The sequence below is a fragment of the Buceros rhinoceros genome, unplaced genomic scaffold, assembly GCF_000710305.1.
Source record: "Buceros rhinoceros silvestris isolate BGI_N320 unplaced genomic scaffold, ASM71030v1 scaffold13638, whole genome shotgun sequence".
Classification (NCBI taxonomy): Eukaryota; Metazoa; Chordata; class Aves; order Bucerotiformes; family Bucerotidae; genus Buceros; species Buceros rhinoceros.
The window spans coordinates 50,733-78,033 of NW_010428705.1; the positions used below are offsets into that span (position 1 = coordinate 50,733).

The 27,301-nt window shown below is 39.1% G+C and overlaps 1 protein-coding gene across 1 annotated transcript in view; it reads left to right on the plus strand.

The window, feature by feature from the left end:
* MYO1E (myosin IE) overlaps window positions 1-27,006 on the plus strand; it is a gene marked incomplete at both ends in the record, with an annotated part of 77,568 nt that extends 50,562 nt beyond the window's left edge. Inside the window, 14 exons of the mRNA XM_010142375.1 lie at window positions 670-756; window positions 1,839-2,006; window positions 2,595-2,680; window positions 3,270-3,351; window positions 4,179-4,285; window positions 8,166-8,264; window positions 11,992-12,136; window positions 15,541-15,655; window positions 16,350-16,519; window positions 16,962-17,107; window positions 21,899-22,045; window positions 23,342-23,499; window positions 24,274-24,366; window positions 26,802-27,006. Of these exons, the coding sequence (XP_010140677.1) occupies window positions 670-756; window positions 1,839-2,006; window positions 2,595-2,680; window positions 3,270-3,351; window positions 4,179-4,285; window positions 8,166-8,264; window positions 11,992-12,136; window positions 15,541-15,655; window positions 16,350-16,519; window positions 16,962-17,107; window positions 21,899-22,045; window positions 23,342-23,499; window positions 24,274-24,366; window positions 26,802-27,006 (1,808 nt within the window). The remainder of the gene's footprint in view (window positions 1-669; window positions 757-1,838; window positions 2,007-2,594; window positions 2,681-3,269; window positions 3,352-4,178; window positions 4,286-8,165; window positions 8,265-11,991; window positions 12,137-15,540; window positions 15,656-16,349; window positions 16,520-16,961; window positions 17,108-21,898; window positions 22,046-23,341; window positions 23,500-24,273; window positions 24,367-26,801) is intronic.
* Window positions 27,007-27,301: the final 295 nt, after the last annotated feature.

The following is a 27,301-nucleotide window of genomic DNA, read 5'->3' on the forward strand; positions in this document are numbered from 1 at the left end:
CCTGGCGCTGGCTTTAGCACAATGTTTTCAAGAGTGCACAGACACAATTGCATTTGCATAAAAGTAACCGATCATTGCAGTTGAGCACAGACATGACCTGGTCAGTGTCTGGGCTGAACCCATGTACGTAACTCAGTGACTCAATTTAATAAAATACTAGTATGAGTTTTGTCCCCAGTCAGTCTCTAGATATCTTTATGGTTACAGGAATAAGAAGTGTCTCCATTTCATGTGCATTTCTAAATGTGGTGTTTTGGGATCTGATCCTTGATATGGCTGTTGCATTCTTAATTTTTTAAAATAGATTAGGATATAGATGCTTAGGTGCACTGTCAAGATACTGTAAAAGAAATTTTGTTAGTATTTGTGAATTGCTTTGACAGTAAACGCACCGGTGAAATACTGCTGCTCTTCTCAGTAACCACTCAAGGGCTATGAATGACAAAAGAATGCGTGGGTAGAAAAGAGAAGGATTCCAGTTCATCTCTTCTTCTTAGGCAGCAGAGAGGTGGATTTAACTATCACTAGGATCATTTCTCCCACCTCCCCCAATCATACAAGTCTTTCTGAACATGATTGTGCAGAGTTTGTGCATAGGTAGTGCACTGTGAATCAAGTGCTACATCCATGGTGCAAAGGACTATTTGAATCTTTCTTTTTACTTAACAGGAAGAATACGTGCAAGAAGGAATTAGGTGGACACCAATAGATTACTTCAACAACAAAATAGTGTGTGACCTTATAGAGAACAAAGTGGTAAGTGTTTAGAACAAACAGGTAGAAAAAACAAGATTTTTCTCTAAAATATTTGGGCAACTGCTTTGCTGTCAAGAATGTTCGGAGGAAAAATGCAAATACTGTTGTTCAGTTACTGAGTCATACTAAGCTTATATATAAATCTTACATAAGATGTCTTATAAGAGCTCTAAGAGATATGTCATCTAAGGTACACGTTATCTAAGATATTGACAAAAAAGAGAACCATGAGCTAGCATGGTCAATGTGCAGCTAAAAAATACAGTGATGGAAATAAAAAATTATCATGAACTTCACACCATATTCTGCTGTACCTCAGGTAAGGCTCTGTGTCCCTGGGAGACTTGTTTTTCAGTTTGGGGAAGCCATGATACCAGCTTCCCTTGAGGTACTGCCACAAATTAAGCAGAAACAAGTGAAGAGGAAGTTGTAGATAAAAGAAATTTTGTGTCTTTGCTCTGCCGAATGTTCTGCAGTTTGAAATCTATGTTCTGTGACAACAAATGTTGAGTTGTCCTTTAGGAAGCAGCAGGTTGTTTTTCAGCTAGTCCTCATGTAATTTTAACTGTATTTCAAGTACTGCAGTGACTTGTGCTTAAATGCGCATCAGATGTTGTCTGTCTCCTGTCTGTATCAGGCTACCTAGGAGAAGGCCAGGTTGCTTTCACAATCTTAGATATTTAGCTCTAAGCCTGGCAAATGACAGCATGCGAGTTTAAATACTTGCCTTAGACACAGGTTATTTTTTGGTGGAAAGAGAAAGAAGATTGCTCTGTGAAGGAATCAAAAACTAAAGAAGTTGGACATTTTGGGTTTTTTTTCCTAACAGCAATCGTTGTTTTCCCCATTATTCCCACTCACACTATCATTACACAAAGTGGCTTCTGTCCTTAGACTGTTTCATGCTTCTGCACAAATTCATGTCTACTATAAACTCTGCTGATTGGGGGCAAATTCCTTGTGTTGCGACTTTGCTCTAGTGTAGTTGTAGCAAAGGTAATTTACTGTTTGGGGGGAAAACTGTCCTCAGAATTTTCTTTCCTCACTTCTTTTGCTGTTTTTGTTATTCTCCAATGCATTAGAATCCCCCAGGGATTATGAGCATTTTAGATGATGTGTGTGCCACGATGCATGCAGTGGGAGAAGGAGCTGACCAAACACTGCTTCAGAAACTCCAGATGCAGATTGGGACTCATGAACATTTCAACAGCTGGAATCAGGGGTTTATCATTCATCATTATGCCGGAAAGGTAATGTGGAAAATCATCACTGAATTCTGCGTAATTTATTTATAAAGAAAAGAAAGAAGGGGGATGACCTGTAGCAAGCTGGTTTGACTTTTAAATAGCCAGATTATCTCAGGAGGCAGTGTCCTCCCTTCATGGAGTAGGGAGCTTAGAACAAATATGCCCTAATTTATGTCCCTTACTCAGGAGATATACCAGTATAACTGGGAATGTAATGTACAGTTCTGTCTTCTTTGGATATATTTCTCAGACTTCTAATGATTTCCTGCAGTTATAATTAATAACAGTAAATCCTTACGCAAAAATTTTTCTTCAATAAAATTCTATATTAAATTCATTTGTGTCATATTCTATTCACTAGCTTCATAACAGTGTTTTTCTCTGAATTTCAATATATGGATGAAATTCCTTTACATTTGTTTGAGTTAAATAATAATATATGCAAGGATTTAGTGATCATTGTAGTATCTTTGAGTTCTACCAGACTAACCAAAGAGTTCAGAACAGCTACTTACAAGGACAGAATTTAAATTTTCTTTAATTATTGGGTTCTCAACTTACCACAAACAATCAATTTCCACCTTGGCCCAGGTATCTTATGATATGGATGGATTCTGCGAGAGAAATCGGGATGTTCTTTTCATGGACTTGATTGAACTCATGCAGAGCAGTGATTTGTACGTAAGCAAAACTTGCTTAAAGCCAGGAATAACGTGTTCGTTCAGAGGGATGCAGAGGGCCTGACTTCTCTGCTTTGCAGCTTGTGAACGCATTTGTATAAAAGCAGAAATAAGACATCGCTGCACTAGAACAGTACCCCTTGAATTGTACTGACATTCATTTTCTGCAAATCTGAATAAGGTACTGCAGTGTCAGAATGAGATGGTTTAATGACAACCATTTGTTTTGGCCTCAAAATAGGCCATTGATGATTTGGCATTCGATCAGAACAGGCACTGTTTTAACATATGAAGTAACATCTTTTTGATATGTATTTTAATTAACCAATGCTTTTTAACATGTGTGCATTTCTTTGAGTCTAAAAGTCTGGTATTATGTCTTCCAAGGCTCACTAAAATAGTAAGGGATGTGAAGGAATGAAGCTTACAGAAAATACTGATCTTAAAATAGAGTTCATATAACTCCAGGTTAACAGAAGTAGCTATTTATATTCTGCTCCACTATCAACTTTTATAGTGTATTCCTTGACATTTCTGCATTGAATTGTCTTTCTATGCCAACACTATGTTATTAATTCTTTCCTAGGCCTTTTATAAAGGCTCTGTTTCCTGAAAATCTTCAAGTGGACAAGAAGGGCCGTCCCACCACTGCGGGCAGTAAAATCAAAGTATGTCTAGTTTTGCTGTGTTTGTCCGTGCATGTTTGTGTATGGATACCTAAACTGAAAAAACCAGTAGTCTCCGCTGTTTTTTTACTGTTCAGACATTGTTAAAGGTGGACATCAGGAGCATCTTGATTCCAAAGTGATGTGTTGTTTCAGCTGCTAGAATCATGTTTTGCCCAGAAGTGCTGTTCATTAAATGTTTTGTTTAGCTGCTTTCTACAAGAGTGAATTTTCCAAACAGCCAACTGATGATAGTGATAACAGTACTTGCATGCGCATAATGAATGAGCCCCTTCACTCAGCCACTTGATGTCCCACAATTAACTATAGATAGCTGGTCTTTGTAGAGTGTAGAAGTGCAGCAAGGCGTGATCCAATGACCAAAGCCAACGGAAGTCTTTCTACTGACCATAATGGGCCTTGAGTAAGGCAGCAAGTGTTAGAAGGTGAACATCTTTTTGGAGACTGGTTGTAAAATACATGCCTAGATTACACACTTGCAGACTTTGGAAATCGATATATTATCAACCTCAGTCATTATAGTTCCCCCTGTCAGTCAGGTTCACCCGATGAAATCCTTGTCACTCCATATTTTTATATAATAGTTTAAATAAATTACACAGTTGGAGATAATGGTGCCTTCTAATTACTGATAAGTTTTTCATGAGGTGCTTATTATCCTAAGAAAATTTGCTTGTTCTGGAGAAAAACCAGAATCAACTGCATCCAGTCAACTGAATCATCAGCACACGGTTGATAATTTTTTAGGATTCTCTCTCAGGATTTACCTTGTTCAGCTCAGATGCTGTTGCTTTCCCTCAATTTTACAGAAACAAGCAAATGACCTTGTTGGCACCCTGATGAAGTGTACACCCCATTACATCCGCTGCATCAAACCAAATGAAACAAAGAAGTCTCGAGACTGGGAGGAGAGCAGGTATGGATAAGCGGAGCATGTGATGAGAAACAGTACCAATAGTAAAAAAAAGCCACAAAAGTTCATAAATTTGTAATCATACAGCCCACAGACAAACAGAACTAGATGCTCTGAAACCTTTAGGAATGAAATCTGGTATGACCTCTCCTAAAGTCTGCAGATAAGCTGTGGTCACGTGCTCTAAACCAGCAGTATAGAATACACTATAGTACCATTAGTATATGCGGTTCTTAGCTTTTCTTATCTCAGTTACCAATAATCAACATTTGCAAAACAGTAACACAATGGGTATATTGAAGACTCAGTTTTCCTTGTAGAATTTGCACAGCAATTACATTATACATCAGTTTTAACTTCTTTATGCTTTGAAAACAGCTTCTGTTTGGTAGTTAAAATGCCATCGGGATGTATCTGCTTACCAAAAAGTCTCTGTAGCCAAGAATGTAGAAGGTTCCTTTTTTACTACTTAAGATTCATTAGCCACCTCTTTAAAGAAGAGTCACTAGAATGTCATATTGGGTAGTTATATGGACATTGAATGTCTAAATCATCAGTTTGGTTTATTGCATCTGTTTTGAGGCGTCTTTAACTATATGATACTTTATAGCTTCTTCCTGTTATCTGTAAAAAGATACTCTTCTTTTTTGCACTGAGGTGGTGATTAGTATGGTGTGTATACTATGTGAGGTCCTAATAGAGATAACATTTAGTTACTGTAAGTAACTAAATAAAAAAATATATAGTACTTAGTACTATATACTAAGTACTTTTGGTATTGGTAAAAGTGCTGGTAAAGCAAGTGGTTACTTTTATCACAGTGAAACAACTTGCAGTGTCTAATAAAAGGCATTCTTGAGATATCGACAAAGCACCAGAACTCGCTTCCTGCCCTTTGGCATGCAGACTAGGACAATTACATGCAGATGTAGAGCACTTACAGAAGCCATTATTGGAAGTGCACTTTAAAGTGTCTTTTAGGTCTTGGCAGTAAACTAGACCCTCTTTCTCCAGCTTTTCCACCCCTGAAAATCCTACTATGCAGCCCTTTATTGTCCTCTGACACTGAGAACCAGAGGAAGAAAGTGATTCCGGAAGAAAGCCTGCCTAAAACTTTTAACCAAGTTGAGGGGCTTTTAAAAGCAATCATTTACATATTGGAAAACAGGCCTATTATTGTGGAAGGCATTGCTAGGAAACCAATGAAAAACAAAAACATACTCCTGAGAAAAGGCCAGCTTTCAGGAAACCCCTTTTGGAGCAAAAACAGGCAAGGTTTTTTCTTGTTTTCCCATAATGAGGATGATACTTGGCAAATGCAGCAGCTGCTGCTAACCAGTGAAATACAAAGGATCCTACACCGTCAGGCTGAGACACAAATGGAAGTAGTGCTTATAATGGTAATACTTCATCCTCTAAAAATCCTAGCATTCTCTCCCACTGCAAACTGATGTCCCGTACTAGGACCTCATATAGGATACGTGTGCTGTAGCAGTTAGTGAGGTGTCTGGGGAAAAGAAATTTCTATGCATATGACAACTCAAGCTTAATTTTGTTGTTTCTTGATTTTCCTGTGACAAAGTTCTGTGTTGAGGGAAACACAAAACATAACTGAATTTATGCGGTATCTTGCTGAACATTGGTTTAAGGCTTTTTTGTTTTCTTCTGCTTTCTTCTTTCTAATTCTTTCTGTGATAAAAGCTTGGCAGCTGGGGCTTTCTCCAGAAATGGTCACGTAATGCTGCATGGTACACACGTTGCCATAGCTGATGTGATGAGAGTAGTGTATCTAATCTGCATATCAATAGCATGTTACTAGACAGTGAAAGTGTTACTGAAAAAGGACAAAAAAGCCTTCACAAAGCCTCCCTTACTTCATGCTCACAGAAGCCACATCACTCTGGCTTTGTACTACTGTTGAATAATTCCAGAATGAAACATAGACCTTGTGTAGTACTAAACCTTGTATAATACCTTAGTAATTAAGAAAATCGGGGTGTTCTTGAAACATGTTTTTGTTCAGGTCATGGTGCAGCTACTTGGACTTGTATTCGAACTTGCTGCATTAGCTGAATTCCCAGACCCTGACCTGCTTGAGGTTGATGCCTGGAGGGACGTTTTCAGTGTGCCTTTTCTCAGAAAGAAAAGGAAAACCAGAAAAATGTCTCAAATTCTCTGTTGCTGGACACTAATACTGGCAGGACAGTAAGAAAATGGCAGTAATACTGTAGCTCCAGTGCATTATTCCAGATGTGAACAGGAGAGAAAGCTAGAAACAGGAAAATGTATTTTTGTCCACCAGCTTTCTACTGTACCAGAATTTTTGGAGTGGATACAAAATATACTTTATTCCTTGAACACAGCAAGATTATGTGTGCAGTGTTCTTTATTATAAGCTAAAAGAGTAGTATCACTCATTTAGTAAATTACCTCTCATAAGTGTTCTATAAAAAGATGACATAACTGAAGGGCTTTTGTCATTTGTAGCATGAGATTTCAAAAGTTTCTTTGCCTTTGAGTCATGTGCAAAGAATGTCTCAACCAAAAAAACACAGAAAAAAATCAATGGGCAATACAGTTTATATTGAAATTTAGCATTTCAAAATAGCTAGAGAAGTAACATTGAATTAACCAAGAGTTTTTCAGGATTTTAAAAAAACCTTTTGTAAAATCAGAGAAATGGTAAGCAAAACAAAATTAAATGGCTCCTTACAGGCTCACTTTTTTGATTATAAACACTCTTTTATTTAATTTTTGTTAAACATGCAGGACTAAAATCTTAACCACTCATATTTCTGACTGAACTTAGATCTTCTCTAGCTTGCCCTGTAAAAGGAACCCCTGAACATGGCAGAGGTAAAAACTGACATTGCCTCTTCCAGTCATGTGATTTAGATGAGGAAATCAATGAAACACAAAGGAAAACAGCAAGAATCATACATTAAGGAAGCTGACAGATTCTTCAAAGAAAACTCAAAGTGTTAAATAGCAGACTAACAGGATACGTAAGATGGCACATAACATAAGGTACCGTGGCTCCAGAAGGAGGAAGAGGTGCCAAAAGGAGACTTTTCTTCTGTTGTTTTTCTGCCTTGAAATTCATGGGGCTGTATTTGTTCCCTGTTTAGGACCTAATGGACATGTTTTGCATGAGGGAACTGTAATGGACTGGGGATAATGATGTTTCAGTTCAGGCATGCAGCAGACTCCCTCCGCAGCCATTCACACTTTCTGTGGGACTGGCACCAGATCGGTTTTTGTTTCAGTTAAAGTATGCCATAAACGAGCTTATCAGGCATGCTTTGACCAGTCCTGTGCCCATCCTCAAATCCTTCCTCTGCCGCATAGCAAAATGAGGAGTGCGAGCTTTTCATGAGTATAATGGCCTGGCTGTCTTCTTTATAATTCGTTCTGTAATAAAAGCGTGGCAGCTGGGGCTTTCTCTAGAAAATTATCTTTCTCCAGAACAACTGAAAAAGAGCTGTGTGCCACTGCTGGTGTTTGAGCTATGTAAAAAACACAGGTGAAACCTACAATAAAAGTAGTACTCAAAACAATTTCTACTTCCTTGGATACCAGCTATGTAATTGTATAGGTAATAATTATTTGTCCTTTTATGGGCAATAACATTAGTAACAAAAATTATACATAAATTAGTTAGGAGATGGCAAGTTAAACTAGGAAAAAACGCTAAGGTAAACTTGCTACGTAACATAGACTACCTGCCTTGAATATTTTTCCTACTGCAGTGTGAAATGGTGATGTGCAAGAGTAGATTCATGTACCTGTGCCAGTCTTTAAACATGGTCTTTTAAGAAGTTCTCAATCTGCAAATATGCTGAAATAAAATGGATTGTAGATCTTGCATTGGTTTTGTCTGCAGGGTAAAACATCAAGTGGAATACTTAGGTCTGAAAGAAAATATTCGAGTAAGAAGAGCTGGCTATGCCTACAGACGGGTTTTCAAGAAGTTTTTGCAGAGGTAAGGTTATACTCATTTTGAAGTATTACAGCACCTTGTTTATATGAGGAGGAGGAAAACAAGAAGTTGCGTGTTTTGAACTCTTAATTTGCCACTTTCTCCTCATTTAGCTTGCTTGCAGTCTAGGTTACACGAAGATTCAAAAGTGTCTTAAAGATGGGTTTTGTCTCTGACAGTTTTTTCATTTTTCTGTAAACTTGCTTAAGACCTCAGTTCTTTTTGTAGTGCTGTGAGAGGGTTCCTTGAAGTTAAAAAGCTAAGGCAACTTAGAGTTATGAGCTGCAGAGCCTGGTATCCGAGTGTTTAGCTGCTTTGTTTGATATGTGACTGCTCTAGCTCTCCCAACTCTTCTTTCCCAGTGACAGAAGATAAAGAAATACGTGCCTGCCATTCAGCCACTCCAGTGTAAAGAGTAACCTTAACTTAAACTGCTTGTTGCATCCTTCCACTGGTGTTCCAACAGCTGGGAATGGTTACAACTCAAACCACTGCAGCTGCTCACTCAATGGAAGCAAGTCAGAGCTCTGGAAGACCAATTGCTTTTGCAGTGTCTTTAGGACCAGCTGTTAAGATGATTAGCTACCTCCACTAGCTAATGAAATCCTCTTAAATAAGAGCAATTTCAAGATTTATACAACATTCAGCTTCTGGTTTTTAGAAAATTGAGACATACAGTTAATAAATCACCCAACTAGGGCATTACATGACAAATCAGCTTTTGTTGGAAATCTTTGTTTTGCATTTGAGAACATAATCCAGAAACCTCTTTTGGTTGTTGCAAGGAATGGAGTATAATCAGACAGCACAGAACAAAGCCACTGATAACACAGAGAATATTTTGATAACTTAGTAACAGACAGACCCTAAATATCTTAAAAGTATGGACTCAGTGTTCATTATCGGACAATTTTAAAACCCTCTTTCTTCATGATCTTCAAGCTCAGACATATAAACATGAATGTGCTTCAGGTTGCATTACTTAGCACAGGCTGTTGCTGAGACAGAGTAACAGCTTAATCACATGTATTAAATCCAGCTTCCACAGCTGTTGAACACTGATTGTGCAGGCTGTGCAGGTCTAGAGAACTGCCTGAGAGGTCCGCACAGAGGAAAGCTATAGGGTACTTCTGGAAGGTGAATAATAGATTTCAGTACTTCACTTTTCATGTAGATATCTACAGGCAACTGAAACAATTCTTTGTGGGTTTCATCTGTTTGCTTCAAATTAGTCATGTTAAATTTAACATTTTGTTATGAGTAAAACTCTTCCTGCAACCTTTCCATTCACAGCTCCCTAGCATCCAGAACAAGCTCTGTTCTGACACCCTGAGTCAGTGTGAGTAGAAGCGGGCTGACGCATGGGATGGACAGGAAACGCATGCTTGTACACTCATTTTCACTGGGCGTTCCTTGGCAGCTCTGTATACATGGAGATTTCTGGGCTGAATGGACTGTTATGTACAAAATTTATATTTGCATGCGAAAAGCCACAGTCACCAAAAAGCCCTATGTGTTTCAAAGTGTAACCGATCTGAAAGCTGAACTCCATACTCCCATATTCAGACATAGGACCTAACTGCTTACTGCGAATTTAGAATAGATAGTTTTTGTGGCAGTCATGATTTGAAATTGTTTCAGAAGCGTTTTCAGAACACGTTTAGTACTTGTGCTGAAATCCTCCATAAGAACAAATTAACAAGCATGAAAAAATCTAGATACATGGCTAGTGACACACATGTTTAATGGGAACCATGCACAAGTACGTTATAGGAAAGTGCCATTCCTAAACAGCAGGGAACAATGATAGAATTGTCACATTATAAAATTGTGAAATGCTTATTTGGTGCATGTTATAGAATATTCTGTTTCTTCTACCCTGTAGACTTGTTACACCAGTAAAATCCATGAAGTTAATTTCAGTTTATGAAAAAGAATACAAATCTATTCTTATTTTGTACTTCTATTTAAAGGCTGGAAGTCCTGTTTGCCCCTGTGCCCTCCTTTACAGCTCAGATGTCAGAAAGAATTTGTAACATGCTGAAAAGTAGTGTCAAACGTCATTATTAACATCAGCTCCTTTAAATCCAGACCTGCTTAGACCCACCTATAGAACTATACTGTTGACAGGACATGAACTTGCAAAAGAGGCTGTTAAATAATCTGGGAGTTACTTTAATTTACAGCTCCTTACTAGGTTGCATCTATTTATCTTACATAAATGTGTAAGTGCACGCATTGTCCATAAACATAGATTATGTATAATATCTTCTACATTTAAGGTGGTATAAAGCTACTTTGTTACTCCATCATGCATAGTACTTGAGCATTTGTTAACTAAATCTAGATTTGAACGTGGTAACAGTAGAAGACCCTTCTGAAGCCTACTGGATTATTCATAAGTTAACTTTCTCTTTCCATATACTTGCTATTGGGAGCTGTTTGGGTTTTACCGTACATTCAGTGGTTTGGGGTTTTTTGTGTGGTATTGTTATTTGAGTTGCATGATGCTGTTTCTGGCTGCTCTTCCTGGCTGGCTAACATTTTAGATATGACAAGGATGAACATTGCCTTAATGAATTTTCTAACAATTCCCTGTGTGATTTTTGAGAACACTTTACTAGGAGCTGCCTATATCTTCTTAAGAAATAAGAACATGGGAATTACAAACTGAACTCCATACTTTCTTACAGTTTCACCAATAAGCATGATTTAGTTTATATAACTCAAATACACCTAAGGCATTAAAATTGTCAGGAATAAAGAATATAAAAGATTTGGGGGAGAAATCTGTTACAGCATATTTAGCTGTTCTCCAGTCTTATTGTCAAAGGAGTCTAAACAGCTACTGCTAGAGAAGTTGCTTACCCGTAAACACACTGAGCCGGTAAAAGCCTGTCAGTGCTCCTCGGTGGGCAAGTGGAACAAGGTCTTTGTAAATCTCCATTCTGGCAGTTCCAAAAGCCCAAGTTAAGCCTGAAAAACTGGACAGTTTAAAAGGGGCTGCACCCTGGCATCCACCTAATTTTTAAGGCTTAAAGAGAATACCACGAGACAGAAGACATACTTGCCTCTTCCTATCAAAGACATATTGGAGCTTACAGCACTTCCTTGCTTCCTTCCCTGGCCCTTTGTGTGGTCAGTTCCCAGTGTTCTCTCTAGGTAGCACCAACATCACTATCTTCTCTCTTGTACCAGAGGCCTGAATACCAGGAGGTGTTCTGGGATATAGCCAAGAATGGCTCCTTGCTAAATGCAGGTCAGCTGTTGAACAGGTGGGTTAGAAGCATGAAGTGGCCACTGCTTAGAAATAGAAAAGTCCTTTGTAAGGGTAAGAGAGACAGAGAAGACTTGAGTGGGAAATTGGCCACATTTGGGAATGAATCTAGAATACCAAGGATGTAGGTACTTAAATCCGTAAGTCATTACCTGTAAAGAACCTTTCCCTGGACTTAAGATCACAGCAGAACTTTCTGTAATTAATTGCTGCAGTTACCAAATAGTAACTTAGCATCTGGAAATGGGAAATTCCTGGACAGTGTTGTCCTTCTCCTTGCAGTTGTTTGGGCCTACTAAACATCTTAATGCTGTGCATCTTCCCACCATCCAAGCTTCTGTAAGACCAGTAAAACTGTCAACCCTCCACCCAGGGTAATGCTAAGAGTCAGTGGTATTCTGCTGTCCCTGTTTGATGATGTCAGATTTTAATCTCTTCCCCTTGGTGGTTAAGGTATGCCATTCTGACCAAAGCAACCTGGCCTTCCTGGAAAGGAGAAGAGAAACAAGGAGTTCTCCATCTGCTTCAGTCAGTCAACATGGATCCTGACCAATACCAGCTTGGGAAATCCAAAGTCTTCATCAAAGCTCCAGAGTCTGTAAGTGTGGCAGAACAAGAGTCTTTACATATGAAACTGTTTTGCTGAAATAAAAGGCCTGCCCACTCAGAAGTTGAGCATGATACCTGCTGAGGTGGGAGAAGTGTAAGAATATGTCAAGCGGGGCAGGGCTGTTCACATCAAGGCTGTGCAGGGATTATAGGACTCTATAAGGAGTCCTAGTACATAAGGACCATGTGTGATTTTAACACTAATACAAGGAGCAGTAAATGCATCAAGAAGAGGAAATGGGATGTGAATATACTTTAGTGTCAGGTTGCACATGGTGGCATTCCATCAGAGAATCTGTCATGTGAAGGAATATCATGGCATTAAAACATCTGTGACCATGAGCCCAAGAGAAAAGGTCCTCTTCTCAGTACAAGAACTGCTGATCAAACCAGTTATAGTAAGGATATGTTGCCCATCATTGAGTAAATCGATGTTGCAGAATGACTGCAACTTGAAATCCCAATCAAGGAGAACATTAGGGAGACATCATAAGGCTGTTTTTATCCTGTGGCTGCTAAACTGCACAACTTACATCACTATTCAGGAAAAAAACATGCTTTCCTCACCATCACGTGTTCCTTATTTATCAGAAGCAGTGGGGCTTAGTTTGTGTAGCATATCTTGCAGCTGAGCAGAGAGGAAATTGCAGTATAGGATTAATCCTGCTTAGTCAGTGGAAGCAGCATCTTAGATTCCAGTTATGAGGAAGCGTGAGCTTTCCCTGCCTTCCTCAGTAGCATGGGCTATGATTTATTTCTTAAGATTGTTGGGGAGTTTTGTCTTACAAAGTCAGTGCAATAGCCGTGGACATTACTGAATGTCTTTGATGTCCCTTGTGACATCATAATTGTGGTTTTTAGTCCTTTACTAATGACCTCAGGTTTATTATAGGGTGGTGGTGAGAACACATTCTGGTCTGGTAGCTATTTGAATTAATACAGACATCTTAGGTGCTTGTGATTACAAGGAACCAGAATTAGTAATTTAAGCAACATCTTCCAGTCTTGTGTTCGTTATCTTAGAGCAAACCTGATTTTCTTTTCACTGTGAAATTACTTTGCATCCATGCCATCTGTTGCAGTTACTTACAAACCAAATTGTTATTATTATTAACCAAATAATAATAATAATTATTGTTTATATCCCAGTTATCAGGGAGATAATTCAGGGAAGAAACTGAACTAATTTTTGTGTGAAGGCTGTTCTCTCAGTGTTATGAAACATTGCAGGTAAATCAATCCAAAATTTTAAAATATTTTTGTTTTCAGTTTTATTGTTGAAAATCATAAAAGGAACTGTCTTCCTTTCCTGGCTGCTGAAATACCCTAAGCTTGGTATGTTTGCCCTTTATAAGGGCACAGATTTTCAGGAGCCATATCTTCACAGATGGGGTTGTTTCCAAGAGGAAGAAACCGTTTTCCAGTGGATGCATCTTGCTGTTCTAATGCATTTTTGTCATACTAAGGCCTGGTATGATATGGCATATCTGTGAGTTTTACTGAAGGGCAGTTCTGCAGACAACACGTGGTTAACTAGAAGCAGTAAAACTTTTTTGTGTTGCGTTTTGATTTTTAATTAATGCTTTCAGTTACTGTATACTGTTTTCTTTAAAAATTTATTTTTGAAAAACTATGAAATCCATTTAACCAAGTACTAAAAATAGTCTGGGACTTTTTAATTTTAAATAGAAAAATTTTCTATGAGCTGAATATTCTAAAGCTTGAAGTATATCTTTTATATCAAGGACAATCATCTCTCATATTACTAAAGTATTAGCTAGGGTTGTACTACTTTTGAGAAAAATATATAGGATGGTAAATTAAAATTCTTTGTTCTCCCACCAAAGAGAGCACCTGTTGTGGTTAATCAGATTATAAATACTTGATTTGCTCAGAAATGAGGGGAGGCTTTATAATACATATTCTAGGAAATAATTTATGCAGTATTTTTGTTTTATAACTTAGAAACCATATTTTACCTCAATGTTTTCATTGAACTTCTTTAATTATGACTTTTAATTGCAGGTAATAGACTATTTCGGATTGAGGTTTCACAGTTAGCATTATTTTTAGAGAAAGAAATTATGAGTGTTTACAAGAGACCATCAATATCGTTACTGTAACCTGAACTGCACAAGGGCATGATCCTGCCCCTGCTGAAGCTGAGGAAGATTTTGTATCAGGAGCACTCATGCCTGTGTGCTGAAACCCTATGTAGTGCTTGTGCGTTTGTGAAGAGATTTTACCTTTTTTAATAAGTTTGCTGTAGACGGAGAGTTGCCAGCCATGAAATAATGTTTTAAGGTGGCAGAAAGGGGGCTTCATTATTTACATTTCTATCAAACACCTGAATAAATAACTGTACCAAGAGCAAGTGAGGTTCTGTGGAAATGGTTTGCACAAGATCAAGTTTCCTTTTAAGATCAGTATGAACAACAGTATTTTTCTAGATTCGCATGGTTTAGGTCAGCAAATTAAAAAGATCCCAAAGCCCAGGCTTGCTTCTTGATATTTCTAATTTTACTAATTTTATCTCTTTTGAAAGCTAGAAGAAAAGTCCTTATGAATATTTAACATACAGTAGAGGGAAATAAGAAGCAACAGTCATGTCAGTGGACTGGTTTAGTGGTGTAATTGTTAGACAAATGCTTGTGCTTCTGATGAGACAAGAAAACATTTAACTAAACTTAAAGTATGTGAGAGGCTATAGTGAAATAAGCTGTATCCTGCAATAATTAGGAAGTTCTAATGCATTAAATTTACATGTAATTAGTAGGAGCTGGCAAACTGTCAAAGGGAATGCACCTTCCAATTCTGTTTTGATAAACCAGCGTTTATTTTCTCTTGAATTCTGACAACATTTTTAGACCCCAAAATCTTACTATCTCATACTGAAATACAAGATCATAGATGTAAATCTTGCAGCCAGGCAACAAACTTCATTACTGGGAAAGAATGGAGCCAATGCACACACAAGTATGAGATTCACACGGGAAAGGAAGTTGCCTGTTGCACATTGTATAGATCCTCATAGACACGGTAATGTTCTGAGAAAAAAAAGTATGAATTTGAGAATGTGAAGATGGAGGCTGGATGGTTGCCCAGTGGAGAACATTGACTGGCACCAGTATAATACTTCAGAGAGGATCCGTGCTTCTCTTCCTTCATCACTGGGTATCGAGATTAATGGATAGACTGGTAACCAGTCCAGAACCACTGAAGTGTCAATTCTTCCAGAAAAGGTTGCCTTAACATTTTGATCTCAGATTCCAGGGTTGAGCTGAAAGCACCAGTTTGGATCTAGAGTGAAATGCACTGGAAAGTTGTTGAAACTAACACAGATTTTTCTTTTCCTGTAAAATGTTAGACCCACCCTTTTGTCTCTTTCTACAGCTATTTTTGTTAGAAGAGATGAGAGAGAGGAAGTATGATGGGTATGCCAGAGCCATCCAGAAGGCATGGAGGAAGTTTGTGGCCAGGAAAAAATACGTACAGATGAGAGAAGAAGGTGGGTCATAACTTCTGATATTTCATATGTGGTTCCAGGAACAGAAAGAATGCCACAAGAGATGAAGGAAATATCTCCCTCTTTATAGAGCAAACCATTGCATTGCAGATGACTGTCTAGGAATGACTGCAAATTTTTGGACCCCTAAGGTATCACTGTTCTTCATGCATGGATTTCTTGGGCTACCCAGTGTTTTGCTCTCAAATCAAAGCCAGACTGAGTAATATGGAGATCAGAGACCAGGGCAAGCGAAAAGGATAACACTTCCTGCAGTTACAGAGGACCCTAGATGGTCTGTAGGTGATACAAATTAGTCCAAGGAGCGTAGTGCTTAGTTGCATGCGTGACCTGGGTTGTGTGAATGAACAACATTGAGTTTGGAAGAGTTAATCTTTAATTTCCAGCAATGAGTGAGAAATTCCTTAGTTCTGGAGGTGCTCCCAATTCATCAGAACTGCTGAGCTTGCCATCACTGTATTTCATTAGGAATAGATTTAATAACCACATGGATCTTTATATATAAAGGATTGGTATCAGTCCTTTACAGTTTTTTTTCCATATTATAAACAATTTGCTTATTACTTCTTCCCAAAAAGGTCTTGAAATATCTCATGATCTGAAAAGAGATTAGAGATTTAGTAAATACTATTAATCAATTTATTGATTAATTGATTGTTTATTTTTGGTATTCAAGCATCAGATCTATTGCTGAACAAGAAAGAGAGAAGACGGAACAGCATTAACAGGAATTTTGTGGGAGATTACATAGGCATGGATGACCATCCAGAGCTACGTCAGTTTGTGGGCAAACGGGAGAAGATTGATTTTGCAGACACTGTAACTAAATATGATAGACGGTTTAAGGTAGGTTTACGAGCAGCATCCCCCAATGACTAGTTCTGCTAGGGAGTTAGACATCTTTACCATACCTCAACAGAAACTCCACCATGATAGTGTCACACTATCTAGGATACCACCTTGAAAAAAGTGTCTTTGACTTTAAAGCAGCAGCTACACCCTTGTGATCAGCACATTGCCGTTGTCAAGCCTGTTGTCCTAGGACAAAGGCGTTATGGGACTTGCTGGGCAGAAAGCTACATTAGTTAGGAAACAAGGAACAAAGCTACTTTCCTGTCCTGTGCAGTCTGATCCTGAGGTCATGTGCTTAATCATGACAGTATTTTTTTTTCCACTTGAACCAAATACTAACAATATTGCCCCAAATCAGTGTATTATGTATCTTTGAAAAACATTAGTGCACTGATGCCTGCATAGCTCTGCATTTTCAAACAATTCTGTGTTTCAGAGCGTGAAGCGAGATCTTGTCCTCACTCCAAAGTGCATATACCTGATTGGGCGTGAAAAGATAAAGCAGGGTCCAGAGAAAGGCCAAGTAAAGGAAGTCTTAAAGCGAAGAATGGAAGTGGAGAGAATTCTTTCTGTTTCTCTAAGGTCAGTACATTGAAAAGACCTTTCCGTTGACAGAAAAATTTGTATAGGACAGGGGGAAATAAGTTGATTGATGGTGAATTGTAAACACTCCCAGCCCTAGAAGTGTGTTATGGCAATAAACATTTATAGCCACCACATAAACATTTTCTTAGTTGTTAAAACGTTTCACTTTCACTGGGTCTTGCCTATTTGGTGAGTCCTCCAAAATGTACTCTGTGAAGCTTATATTCAAGCACAAGCAGGTTCTAGTAAGTTTTTGCTCAAGCTTTTATCCCAGAAATAATTCTTACTTATAGAAGAACACCTTATACATGTCCACTGCTTCCTAAAGGGGTGTCCTCTCTCTGGTGAGCTACTAAAACCTTTATTTCTAGTTGTATTTCACATGATGACCAAATGTTAAACCAATCCCAGATTGCAGGAAATACCCGAGATGTCCACACAGAGCTGAAAAACCTAGGCAGGTGAGCAAGAACAGGAGAAAACTGCCCATGAGACCAGTAGATTGTTGCCTATATCATTTCATCCCTTTGAAGATGAGTGAACAAAGCCTTTGAATGCCTCTGCATTAGTTATTGCTGTTTATCAGAGCTGGTAGCTGAGTGTAGCTTAATACAAAGGAATACTGATCCAGGGCAACAAGTATACTTACAGTACTCTTAACAGAACACAAGGTTACACTTGAGTCCTACTTATTGATAGCTACTGCAGAGGGTTTTTTAGTATATGCTTATGAAATGTTCCCATTAGCATAGCCAGAAGTCTTCTCACAGACATTATCCAGTACTTGAAACCAGCAGATCTGACATTTTTGCAGCATTCATCACAGCCATTTCAAAATTAGGAAAAGGTCTGCAGGATCTGTCTGCTCACAGTACTGTTTTCAAGACCTGTCATTTTTTAATCATGCATCTTTATAACAAAAGTTGCTACAAAATAACTGCAGCAGATCTGGGTTAAAGATTAGAGCAGAACCTGTCATCTTGGTGCTGCAGGTTTGACCTGTGTGTCGGGCAAACCTTCAACAGATTGCAGCTGGATGCTCGAATTGGGCCTGTAGCATTCCACAGGCACAGTCACAGTCACGTTGAGTCAGCCAGAAGGACTGCCAAGTTAGTGAAAGCTGTTACACTCCTCTCACATGTAAATAACAGATCCACAGAACCTTCTGAGGCAAAACCAAATGTACTTAGCTTGGAGGAATGTGTATGTTACATTATGTCTAATAATGTTTTGAACTTAGCTCATTGATTTTATTTTGTTGTAAAAAACATCAGATTTTGTAGATGCTAAAAGCATATTCAGAATTACAAGCTATTAAACTGTCCAGGTATTCCTCCAAAACCAAACCCTAAAAAACCTATGGGGGCCAGAGGGCTTTCCTCTGTTAATCCTGTAAGTATGGCCTGTGTCCAAAATGGGTCTTCACCAAGGGATCTCTTAACTCTGTGTTGAAGTGGTTTAGTAGTAATGCAACGCTCTTGGCTGCAGAGGCTGTAGAAGTTACTGCTTGTAACTTGTAATATTTAGCAGTCTGCAATTAGTAAAAATAGAGTGAAACCTTTATTTAGTACCTGTGTTACCTACTCTATTTTTTTGGGGGGAGTGTGGTGGTGGGACAGGATGACACACACCCACACCCCCAACAGTTTTTCAAATATCAGGCTCAAAGCAAAAATTGTATTATCTCTAACTTGTATCTCTCTTGTGTTTTCAAACCTCTGCTTTATTGTTCCTGTAGTTCAAGTTTTCTACAGCTGTAAGATAATTGATTTCTGACAAGTTTTGAAGAGAATCTCAAACCTTTGTGCTGGAAGAACATAATCGCAATAACATTCTTCATGAGCTTATCCAGAATGGATTTAGCTCTGTCCTATATTGCAGCCTCAGCTTTATAAGTTTCAATTCTTATCTGTACTATTTTTCATGCAGTATTAAATTCTAACTAAATCACTACAAAACAAAAAGGTGTTGCAGTTGAAAGTGCAAATGCCCAAGTTGGAATTTGTTCAGGATACTGAGAATGACAACCTATACACTCATGGAAATGTTCTTGAGTTTTTAGTAATGATACATAACTGAGCTTTACAATCCCTCTGAAAGGGGCAGCACGGGAGATCCTAACAGCATTGTGAAGTCAGATTCTTCGCCAGATCGGCAAAAATAGGACCACTGACTGGATAATATTTCCTGTAGGTCTTGGGTTTTTCTTATGTGTCTTGTTCATAACCTTGCAGAGGCTCTACATTTGCTCAATAATAGGAAAGGCGATCATGCTCTATTTTTATAGATTTCTTATTGCGATTTGGAATGCTAATTGGGTGAGTTTGTCCTTTCACATACCCTTTTCCAAACTATGGGAAAGATTTTAGAATTTGAAAAGAGATTATTTAGTGGTAGGTAGATTCTTAGAAAAACCGGGCAGCAATACAACTCATCCCTTTTACCTAATGCCTCAAGTGGATTAGAATTATATATTTATACCTGACAGTCAAGCAGCACTATCAAGCTATTTTTAATTCTGCATAAAAGGGTACTCACAGTCTGTAGAGGAGTCCTAGACTTCAGTAACCAGATGAAAAGTGAGGGTCAAAAAGCTAGGCCTGTTCCCCCTTTCAGATTTTTATAGATTCAGCAATCAGGCAAACCAGCTGGGGAGAAAAAAGGAGGAGCATGCTCAAAGTGGAAAGCTGTTGATTGCCAGGTAATTAGGATCAGGAAACAGTGATGAGGACAAACAGACCTAATTTTCTCTGACAGAAGGTGGAGGCTTTTTTTGTCTATGTGCTGAATGTTCTTTGACTTTGTTATGTGCTATAATTAGTTTACTTTTGGAGTTACTCTGAAATGTTGGAGCAATACAGATACAGGTGATGCACCTTCCTTCTGTGATGTATTGCTATGCAAACCATTGAAAGAAGCTTTCTTAGTGATAGGTTTGTAACTTTGGCTTGCCCTTCACCTGGCTGCCAAAGCCACCTGGCCTGGTTTTCCACAGCCTTAACCACTGCCATTCAGATGGTCACACTTCCGAGTTACTTGTACTGCCTTTTGGAAAATATGGTGAAAACTCGTAATGAATGTTAATTTTAAATCCAGTGGGATTTGAAAGGTCTATTTCTCCAGAGCGAAATGCAAACTGACAGTGCCTGTTCCACTTAGTAGGTGATATCTAAGGTATTGAAATAAACTATTATAAAACAGTATTTTCTGATATTCATAATATTGCAGCAGCAGATTGACCAACAACCTTGACTAAAGAGCAGAGAAGCTTTGGCTTCAGACTTCCCTGCAGCAGACTAAACAACTGTGAACAGGAGTCACACATTTACTGCCCGGAATACTGAACTGGTAGCTAACACATGCTCCTTTCGCCAATGGTTGTACTCCATTTGGTGAAATGTCATGCTGGTGATGCAGTATTTGTTTTGTGATAACATTCAGCAATTCTCAGCTGTGCACAGTTGTCTGGAGCTAGACAGTTGTGCTATCTCTTCTCCCAGCCACACATTTTTCCTATACTAGCTATCAATCACTCAGGTGGCTGCATGGGGATATGGATGAGACGTGGAAAAGTAAAGGTAGCAGAAAATTAATCCACCAGGAAAGGGCAGGGGTTGGATACTAGCATGAGGGAAGGAGCAGAAATGCGCATGGATAGAAAGGGTGAGGTGCAGAAGGAAGACTGCCCCTTCTGACAGCACAGCAATGTTAACTTGATTTAAATTCGTTATGAAATAACACATGACATTAGAAGGTTCTTGTAATTTCTAGTCCAGTGCAAATGTGGGTGGCTGCCCAAGGGGCAGTCCCCTCTGTCATTATGCTCCCACCATTTTCTTGTGCCTGATAAATCTCATCAGCACTGTGCTCCCATGCAGTGACCTGGTTCTGTAAGCTTATCCAGTGAGATGCTAACCAGCTTTAAAATACAGTTGATTTACTGTGGGATCAGCAAATGGATCCAGAGCATCCTGTGGCTGCTTATACGCTGTTCAAGTGGGAATGTAAGGCAGGGGGCATCCATGGCCTCCATCTTCAGGTCTTAGTTTTATTTGAAAAGCTTTGCTTGTAACTCTTGGTAGAGAGGATGCAGAAGCAGCCAGGCACCAGTGTAGTTACAGCTAGGAAGTATGCCAACGATATACATATAAACAAATTCAAAGCAGGCTGGAGCAATAGCAATCCCGGCTAGGACGCAACTGAACTGTTTTTATGGTGGGGATGTGGGGAGGGCAGAAATCAGCCTTGCAAATTGCTGATGTGGATGTCATGTTCTGTGGGGTGGTTCACAGCATCCTCAGCAGGAGTCGACAGGAGTTGATCCAAAGAAGCCAATGGAAGCCATCAGTTTATAGTCCTATTAAACCAGTCCAAGCTAAAGCCAATGGAAAGCTGAAAGCATTCATTCCGAATTTACTTGCTTTGGGTTGGAGTTCCTTTAGTAACCTTGAGGTTTCCAATTCACCTCTAATCACAATTTTTGTCATTACTGAAGAGATAGACTTCAATTGTAATTTCAATAGCATGTGCTCTTTTGCTGATGTGGTTACTGTAAAATGACTCAGCAGTATTGAGCTCTCAAAAAAAGGATTGTTTCAGATACTCCACTATCAATTTCTGAGAAAAAACCCAGATCTGTTCTCAAAAAGCAAAACTCTTTAATTAAAGCTACTTGGACTTTCTTATATTCTTAAAAATTAACCATGAATACTTAAGTGTCATTATTTTGCTGGCTGTATTTGCTGATGAAATTTTATCTGAATGATATATGCTCCGATTTCTTTCCAGCACAATGCAGGATGACATTTTCATTCTACATGAACAGGAATACGATAGTTTGCTTGAATCAGTCTTCAAAACTGAGTTTTTAAGCCTCTTATCAAAACGATACGAGGAGAAAACACAAAGAAAACTACCTCTGAAATTTAGCAATACGTGAGTAATGGTTTTTTTGGTGGTTTTTTTTTTTCTTTTAAGAATAAATAATCTTTGTTCTTGCTGCCAAGGCAATTGATGGGGAGACCAGACTTTCTGATTAGCTCATCAGAGTAACGGGTTAGGATTGTACCTGGGCCATCTGCCACTTCCCACTGTCTGTGCACCTTCATTCTACTGAACATGGCATCAGGCTCCAGCCTCTGCAGCTTTGTGCCACAGAGCAGCTCAGGGCCAGCAGAGCTGTGGCCCCACAACAAGGGCCAGGCCTGCCACTGCCTAATTAAAGTGCAACCATAGCGCAAGCTCTGCATCTCTGTGCTGGCTGCTGCTTCCTGTCAGGAGAAGGGAGCATCCCCTTCCAACTCCTTAACCTTGACCTAGGAGTGGAAACGTCATGCTGAAGAGTTTTAAAACAATAATGGAGACATCATGTGACAATGAGAAATTCTGAAATTTGTTTTGGGGACAGAAGACTGCAGGGTGAAAGGGTAATTCAAAAGGAGCCTCATTAAGTAAAATGCTTGGTGTGCATTTTAGCTATAAAGGACATGCTGGAAAGTAGCTTAACAAACATGTGCTCTTGTTGATACGCCTACCCGTTAAGCAGGGTAGCAACAGCAGGCCTGGGATTTGTATGTCTATTTTATTTCCTTTGAAAAAGTGGAAGAATTTTTAAAAATATAACATCATTATTTTAGTTTGGAAGGGGTGTAGGAGGACAAATGAATTGTACAACACTCCTGCAGTGTATGCTGCTGTATACACTGAAGCCAAAGCCAAATGTTTACTCCCAGAACGTGCATAAGGCCCACTCCTGAAGCATATACTGGCATATATATGCCAATATGCATACAGCTGAGGGGTAAATACACATCTAACGGTATATACAGAAGAATGTTAGGAACAGAGCACTCAAGCTTGTTTCAGTAAAGTCTGCTCCAGAGGCAGTGATGTTCAATGGCACACACATCTCTTAGACCTTTGCACGTTTTTCTTCAAAGCTCACGGTACTCACCATCCTCTCTAGGGCATCTTAAACAACTTCCTCGGAGTAGGTCTACCAGGATAGTTCAAACATCAATTAAAAGCATTTTTTAAAGTATGAAAACGATATTTAATTAGGTGGTTTATGTTAGCTAAGTCACTCAGGGAATACAGATGCTCAGTCTAAGCTTTTCATTTTAATATTTTAAGTTATCTGCTGCCAAGTGTTATTATCCTGATTTGACATAGAAATATGCTTTCTGATTTTTTTTGTTCATGTTTTCATGTACGTACTTACTTTTATACTAGACTTGAAGTGAAGCTGAAAAAGGAGAGCTGGGGACCCTGGAGCAGTGGTGGTTCTCGCCAAGTGCAATTTATGCAAGGCCAAGGAGATATAGCTATTCTCAAGCCGAGTAATAAGGTGCTGCAGATCAGCATCGGACCAGGGCTACCAAAGAATTCCCGTAAGTATGAATTTCCTTTAGAGATTAGTGAATGGTTTAGAGATTATAGAATGGTTGACTCTTTCTCTCCTTGCTTGCCTCTAGCTTCAGCATGTTCTTTATTATTTCTCTGTAACACTTTAAAAGAAGAGTCAAGTTACAGGTCCTAATGATACAGAAAAATCCCTTGCTGCCTTCCAGTCATGCTGGAATTTTGTTACTTTCACTGTATTTCAGCTGTTTCTGAAATGTTTGAAATTCTTTGCCCTGTGGCAAAAGAAATGAGGGCACTTAATCATGTGATATAATACAAATGACACAATCAGCCCAGTATTTTAGAGAAAAGTCTTTCCCTCTGCTCTGAGCTCCTGCCATTCCTACAGTCTTGCTGATGAAGAAAGGTCTGCATCAGATCAGGACAGGACGGGAAAGGTAACCTCTGTACACCACCAAAGACTGAGCTCCAAATATACTGGTCTCTCAGGTTTTGTGCCAGCTACCCACAGTTTATAAACAAATTCATAAAGCTCATGGTCTTCTGGGCCTCACTTAACTGTAGGCTTGAGACAGCTTTACTTTATATCCTATGGCTGAACGGGATCGCAGAAGGGGGAATGTACCCAAGTCATCCTTGTTGCACCTAAAACTTGAGAAAAACCTGGCCAACACTGTAGGAGTCACTGTTCCTGAAGATAAGCTTTTTCTGATCACAGAGCAGGGGGTCTGGCAGCCAGAAGGACTGAACTAATTAATTTAATTGTGAAAGGTTAATAAAATGTTGCTCATTCCTTTTAGGTCCTACTAGACGGAACCTTACCCAAAGTAGAGGGTATTCAAACAAGTCTCAAAGTCAGACTTACCCTATGAGAGCTGCACCACCTCCACCTGGTAAGTCCTCTTAGCCTCAGGCAAAAATAAAATTATAAATTCAGGCTTTCATTTTACTCCTGTAATCTGGTAATTCTTACCCATTAAAAAAATCAAAACCCATAAAAATCCCATTCTAGAAATCCTGTCTGGAAAACATACATTGTAGGCATTTTATGAAGTGTATTGCTGGGAGTCTGCAGACACCCAAACAACTGGTATTCCACCAGACATATCCTGGGTCTCATGGTCAGCCACTGAGGCTAAAACTCACCCCACAGCCTCTCCCCTTCCTTTCAAGGGTAAAAGCTATACACTTCCCTAGCTGTAGACGATGCTTTGCGAGGAGGCTGCTTTCAGTCCCGGTAAACAATAGAATGCCATTTGTGGCTCGTTGTCCTACCCTCTTACATCACAACAGTTGTGCGTGCTGAATGCTCAGACCTGTCGGCTGTGCTAGTAAGCAGCATGGCTTTTTCTGCAAGGGATTGATGTCATTAGGGTGTTTCACTTCTGCTTTTGAAAGATATGATTAATTTAGCCTGTGAACTCCAAGGGAAGAACAATATTCCATTGACCCAACATTTCCGAAGTGAGGGGTTTTTTTGTGGTTTGTTTTTTTTTTTTTTACTTCCACTCCCAGGGTACTTTTTTTAAACAAAGAATTCTTTCAGTCAGCTGCTATTTATTGAGAAGCACAATGCTAATGGTGTAAGTTGGGCGTGCAAGCAGTCTTGATCACCAAATTAACTAGGCAATTCCCAATCCTCATAGCTGTATGAGTGAAATGAAGGACTGCACAATCTGCAAGAACTGCTTGTAGAAAAGTGGGAAATTACTGTAGTTAAAGGAGTTAACCTCTCTGCAAACACAGATATAAAATATTCATACAGGATGAGTTAAAGCAAGGAAAGCCTGTTTTAATACTTTCAAAACCTTTTTCAGCAGTTTTTTAGCTACACGAGAAAGACAAAAACAGTGGCTGAAGAAGCCTTGTGCCTGCAGACCAAGCCTAAACTTGCCTCATGTAGATAAGGTAGTATGGCAGTAGATTTGCACACAAGCCCAGGGCACCAGAGGATGCCCATAGCTGCAGCATGGCCTTCTGTAATCATATATACCCCAGTGGTTCTGACAACTGCTAGAAAGACATGCCAGCAGAGAGTCCTCATTAAAGAACCGGCTTCTGGTGCAACACCACACCGGGCTAACTTTCTGCAGGGGACTGATGTCATCCGTGTGCTTCACCTCTGACCTAGAGAAAAAGTTAATTTAGCCTGTGAACTCTGAGGAGAGAATAATATTCCACTGACTCACCATTTCCCAAGTGTTCAACTGTGGAGTTGAACTATGTGTCATGGACCAGTGAAGCCACACTGTAGTGTCCAGGCAGGATCAGTGTTAACTACTTCAGTCTGTGTCAATCCTTACGCATTAACATACCATGGTTAAAAGGTAAGTATATATACATTCAGAATAAAACAAATCTTAAGTTATATAACTATAATGTATGTGCCATACTAGCTTGTGTCCCAAGGTGAGCTTTGTGTGAATTTATGACTGCTTTAAGGTCTGCCACAGTATCAAGAGAATAACAGAAGGAAACACCAGTTCTTGAATGCAGTAAGGTTTTTTTCTGTGTCACAATTTTGAATTCTCCCTGCACAGTATTCATACCGCTAATCTTCAGCAGGCATATTCACAATGGAAGAAGAAGCGGATCACCCACAGCATTAAGCAATCTGATTTTTAATATAAGCACAGCTCCCACTTTATTCAGTGGGGGTTTTAGGAATGTAAACCACATAGAATTGAGCCGCTTAGGCCCTGGTCCTGCAGGTAGCTCAGACATGGGTATGTTTGTTTAAATTCAAATTAATTTAAAGGCATTTAACCTTTAAAAAAATCTTTAAAAGTTCAGATTCCTTCAGCTATCAAAGAAGCAGCAAGACTTTAAAAAACAAAACAAAAGCAAGCCATCAAAACAAAAAAAGACAAAAAACCCCCCCTTGCTTGTTAACATAGACAGATGTTTATAGCAACTTAAAAACCAGTCTACCCAGTATTCAGGGAGTTGGACAGAATTTAAGTTTAGAAGAAAAGGAGACCTCCAATAATTTTAGCTAACTTTAGATCAGCCCTTACCTGGATAAAGTTTTAGGCCATGTTTTACACAAACACACAGTGGTTGCATGCTAGCTAACTAGCTAACCTTAGTGAGATTCAAAGACATGTCTCAACTTTGGGCTCAAGTCCATGAAGACGTGAACACAAAATAGGTGGCAGGCAGACCTGAAACTGGGTATAAATCAAATTTGAACATTTCCACATTATCTTGCTTTCAAGGTCCTTGATAGCTGGGACTCACTGACAGCTGAGCCAGCAAGACAAGGAAAAGGTTACCTTTACAGAGCTGCATTTTTGACTGGATGTGTTCACACTTTATTTACTTCTAGGAGGGCAGCAAAATGGAGTGATAAATCCCCCTCAGTTTGCACCACTTGCCCACGTCCCAGGAAATCAGTGGGCCAATCAGAAAAACCTGTATACAAATATGACACGACCGACTTTACCACGGCAACTATCAGGAGGATCAGGCAAGATTTCACAGCAACCAGAAAGCTTGGATTTCCTCAAAGTACCTGACCAAGGAGCAGCTGGGTAAGAGTTTACGTCGAACCTGTCAGTTTTTGTAAACTGCTTCACATGCTCAAACTGTTTGTGACTGATAGACTGTGTACATAAATGACCAGATTGTGCTGTTGAGCTGCACTCAAAGATAGTATTATCATTGATAGAATTTCAAAACACACAGTCCATTGTAGGCCTTCAGGAATGAAGGTGAACAAGTCCTAGTATCTTCAATTTGCAAGGTACTCTCTACTTAAGGATATTAAGACACTTGGCAGAGTTTCAGCCTTCTTTCCCTTCAGGTATACAGATCATAAGTAGTAGA